General features: G+C 47.4%; 1 protein-coding gene across 1 annotated transcript; it reads right to left on the bottom strand.

The window, feature by feature from the left end:
- Positions 1-1,161: 1,161 nt before the first annotated feature.
- Positions 1,162-2,627, bottom strand: LOC108228530 (mitochondrial 2-oxoglutarate/malate carrier protein-like). Its single transcript, XM_017404100.3, has 3 exons — positions 2,477-2,627; positions 2,311-2,362; positions 1,162-1,671 (listed from the first exon to the last, which is right to left on the bottom strand). The coding sequence occupies exons 1-3, from the start codon at positions 2,533-2,535 to the stop codon at positions 1,516-1,518; spliced, it is 267 nt and encodes an 88-aa protein (XP_017259589.1). The 5' UTR covers positions 2,536-2,627; the 3' UTR covers positions 1,162-1,515.
- Between the last annotated feature and the right edge of the window lie 83 nt (positions 2,628-2,710).

Here is a 2,710-nt window from a genome sequence, read left to right as displayed (position 1 = left end):
AAGGACCCTGGTGGTTCTGGGTCCTACAGAAGGACCCTGGTGGTTCTGGGCCCTGATGAAGGACCCTGGTGGTTCAGATCTGTCTCCAGGAGGACAGGAAGTCTTCAGGTGTTTGTGTTCTCACCAGCAGCTCCTCAGAAACATCTGGAACATCTGCAGAGGAAAGGTTCTGAAAGCTGAAGGTGTTCTTATTTGACTCTGGGTCTTCATCATCATCATCATCATGTTCTACTGAAGGTTCTGCTGAAGGTTCTACTGACGGTTCTGCTGAAGGTTCTGCTGAAGGTTCTGCTCATAAACAAGAAAACAGAACTTTATTGTTTAAAACTTTGTCTTGCTGTGATGCATTCTGGGTAAATAAAGATTCTGCTGCTCTGATTGGCTGAGAGCCTCAATCTGACCTCTGTGATGTTTTAGTTCTGACACTGATGGACTCGGTTCTGCTCCACAGAACCAGACCTCAGCTCCCACTGGACCAGAACCAAACCCTGAACCGGACCTGAGCTCCCTCAGGACCAGAACCAAACCCTGAACCGGACCTGAGCTCCCACTGGACCAGAACCAAACCCTGAACCGGACCTGAGCTCCCACTGGACCAGAACCAAACCCTGAACCGGACCTGAGCTCCCTCGGGACCAGAACCAAACCCTGAACCAGACCTGAGCTCCCACTGGACCAGAACCAAACCCTGAACCGGACCTGAAACCCATCTGCTGTGGATCAGAACATCTGGATCATCAGTCCTGTTCTGATAAACCTGCTGGTTCTGGGTCCAACCCGAAGTCTGACCCACAGAGGGACTCGGGTTTCAGCAGAACCACCATCAGAACCGAGTGCTGTTTGTTTACCGACCTGGTGTCATTAACCCTTTAACTTCCTGCAGAGGTTCTGCTGCCCCCTGCTGGACGGACGAGGCAGATGATAAATAAATCACTTTTATCTGCTTCTTTTTCTTCTGAACAATTCATATATTTCACTTTGATCTTTAAGGAGTGTTTTTGTTTACTCAGGGCAGAACAGCAAAGCTTCTTGTACTTTCTGCAAGAATAAAACATTTTTATTTTATTAAAATCTAAACCTTGTTTCCTGTTTGTTGTAGCAAAAAGTCAGAAAAGTCTGAAATAAAACTGAAGCACGTGGAGGAAAAACAACAAAACAAACTGAGACTAAAAACAGTTTATTAGAAGTCAGTCGCCATGGTTACCAGGTGAGGCCATGATGCTCAGGATGGGGGCGGAGTTACAGTTTTACAATAAGACAATAAACTGCAGGAATCATGACGCCTGAAACGTCCTTTACAAAAACACCTCAGACCGTGTGTGTGTGTGTGTGTGTGTGTGTGTGTGTGTGTCTGTAACACTGATGTCACAGAGGTTTATTGAAATAAATTTTTATTGTACAGCAGCAGAAAAACATGGAAATGCTCCTTTAAGTCTTCTTGCAGAGACGTTTGTGCTGCAGCCCTCCTCAGAGTGTGTGTGTGTGTGTGTGTGTGTGTGTGTGTGTGTGTGTGTGTTAGCGGTCCAGCACATGGGTCTTGTAGAGGCGGTTCATCTGTTCGAGGAAGATGAAGGTGAGGACGGTGTGAGGTCCGAGGCGAGCGTAGTACGGAGTGAAGCCCTTCCAGAGAGAGAAGAAGCCCTCCTTCCCCACGACTCGCACCAGCACGTCCTGACGAACACACAGGTAAACAACCAGGTAAACACAGGTAAACAACCAGGTAAACAGGTAAACAACCAGGTAAACAACCAGGTAAACACACAGGTAAACAACCAGGTAAACAACCAGGTTAACAGGTAAACAACCAGGCAAACACAGGTAAACACAGGTAAACAACCAGGCAAACAGGTAAACAATCAGGTAAACAACCAGGCAAACAACCAGGTAAACACAGGTAAACACAGGTAAACAGGTAAACAACCAGGTAAACACAGGTAAACAAGTAAACAACCAGGTAAACAAGTAAACAACCAGGTAAACACAGGTAAACAACCAGGCAAACACAGGTAAACAAGTAAACAACCAGGTAAACAACCAGGTAAACACAGGTAAACACAGGTAAATAGGTAAACAACCAGGCAAACAGGTAAACAACCAGGTAAACAAGTAAACAACCAGGCAAACACAGGTAAACAACCAGGCAAACACAGGTAAACAAGTAAACAACCAGGTAAACAACCAGGTAAACGGGTAAACAACCAGGTAAACAGGTGAACACACAAACACTGAAAAGCCTGCAGTTGGAAAGTATGAACGTGATTGGTGCGGCTCATCCTCGCTGTTCTCTGATTGGTCCGTCCTGAAACTCACCAGGCCGTTCTTGTACTCGGGCTTCCCGTCGATCATCCTCATGTTCTGGATCCTGAAACAGCAGAAGAAGAGCTGAGAGTTCAGTCCACCACAGAAGAAGAACAGCCCGAGGATCTGACTCTGGATCAGATTCTACAGGTCGTAGATTTCTGCAGCCGTTCAGAACCTCGTCTTCACGATGTCGACGGGCATCGACGCCGCCGTGGTCACCAGGCCGCTGATCATGCTGGCGCAGAAGTGACACAAGATGTCGTCGCCGAAATAACCTGGAGACACACAGAGACGGTGTTACCGCCCAGAGTGTGTGTGTCTGTGTGTGCGTTCAGAGTGTGTTACCGCCCAGAGTGTGTTACCGCCCAGAGTGTGTGTGTCTGTGTGTGCGTTCAGAGTGTGTTACCGC

The sequence above is a fragment of the Kryptolebias marmoratus genome, unplaced genomic scaffold (assembly GCF_001649575.2).
Source record: "Kryptolebias marmoratus isolate JLee-2015 unplaced genomic scaffold, ASM164957v2 Scaffold70, whole genome shotgun sequence".
Taxonomy (NCBI): domain Eukaryota; kingdom Metazoa; phylum Chordata; class Actinopteri; order Cyprinodontiformes; family Rivulidae; genus Kryptolebias; species Kryptolebias marmoratus.
This window is presented reverse-complemented; position numbering and strand designations above follow the sequence as displayed.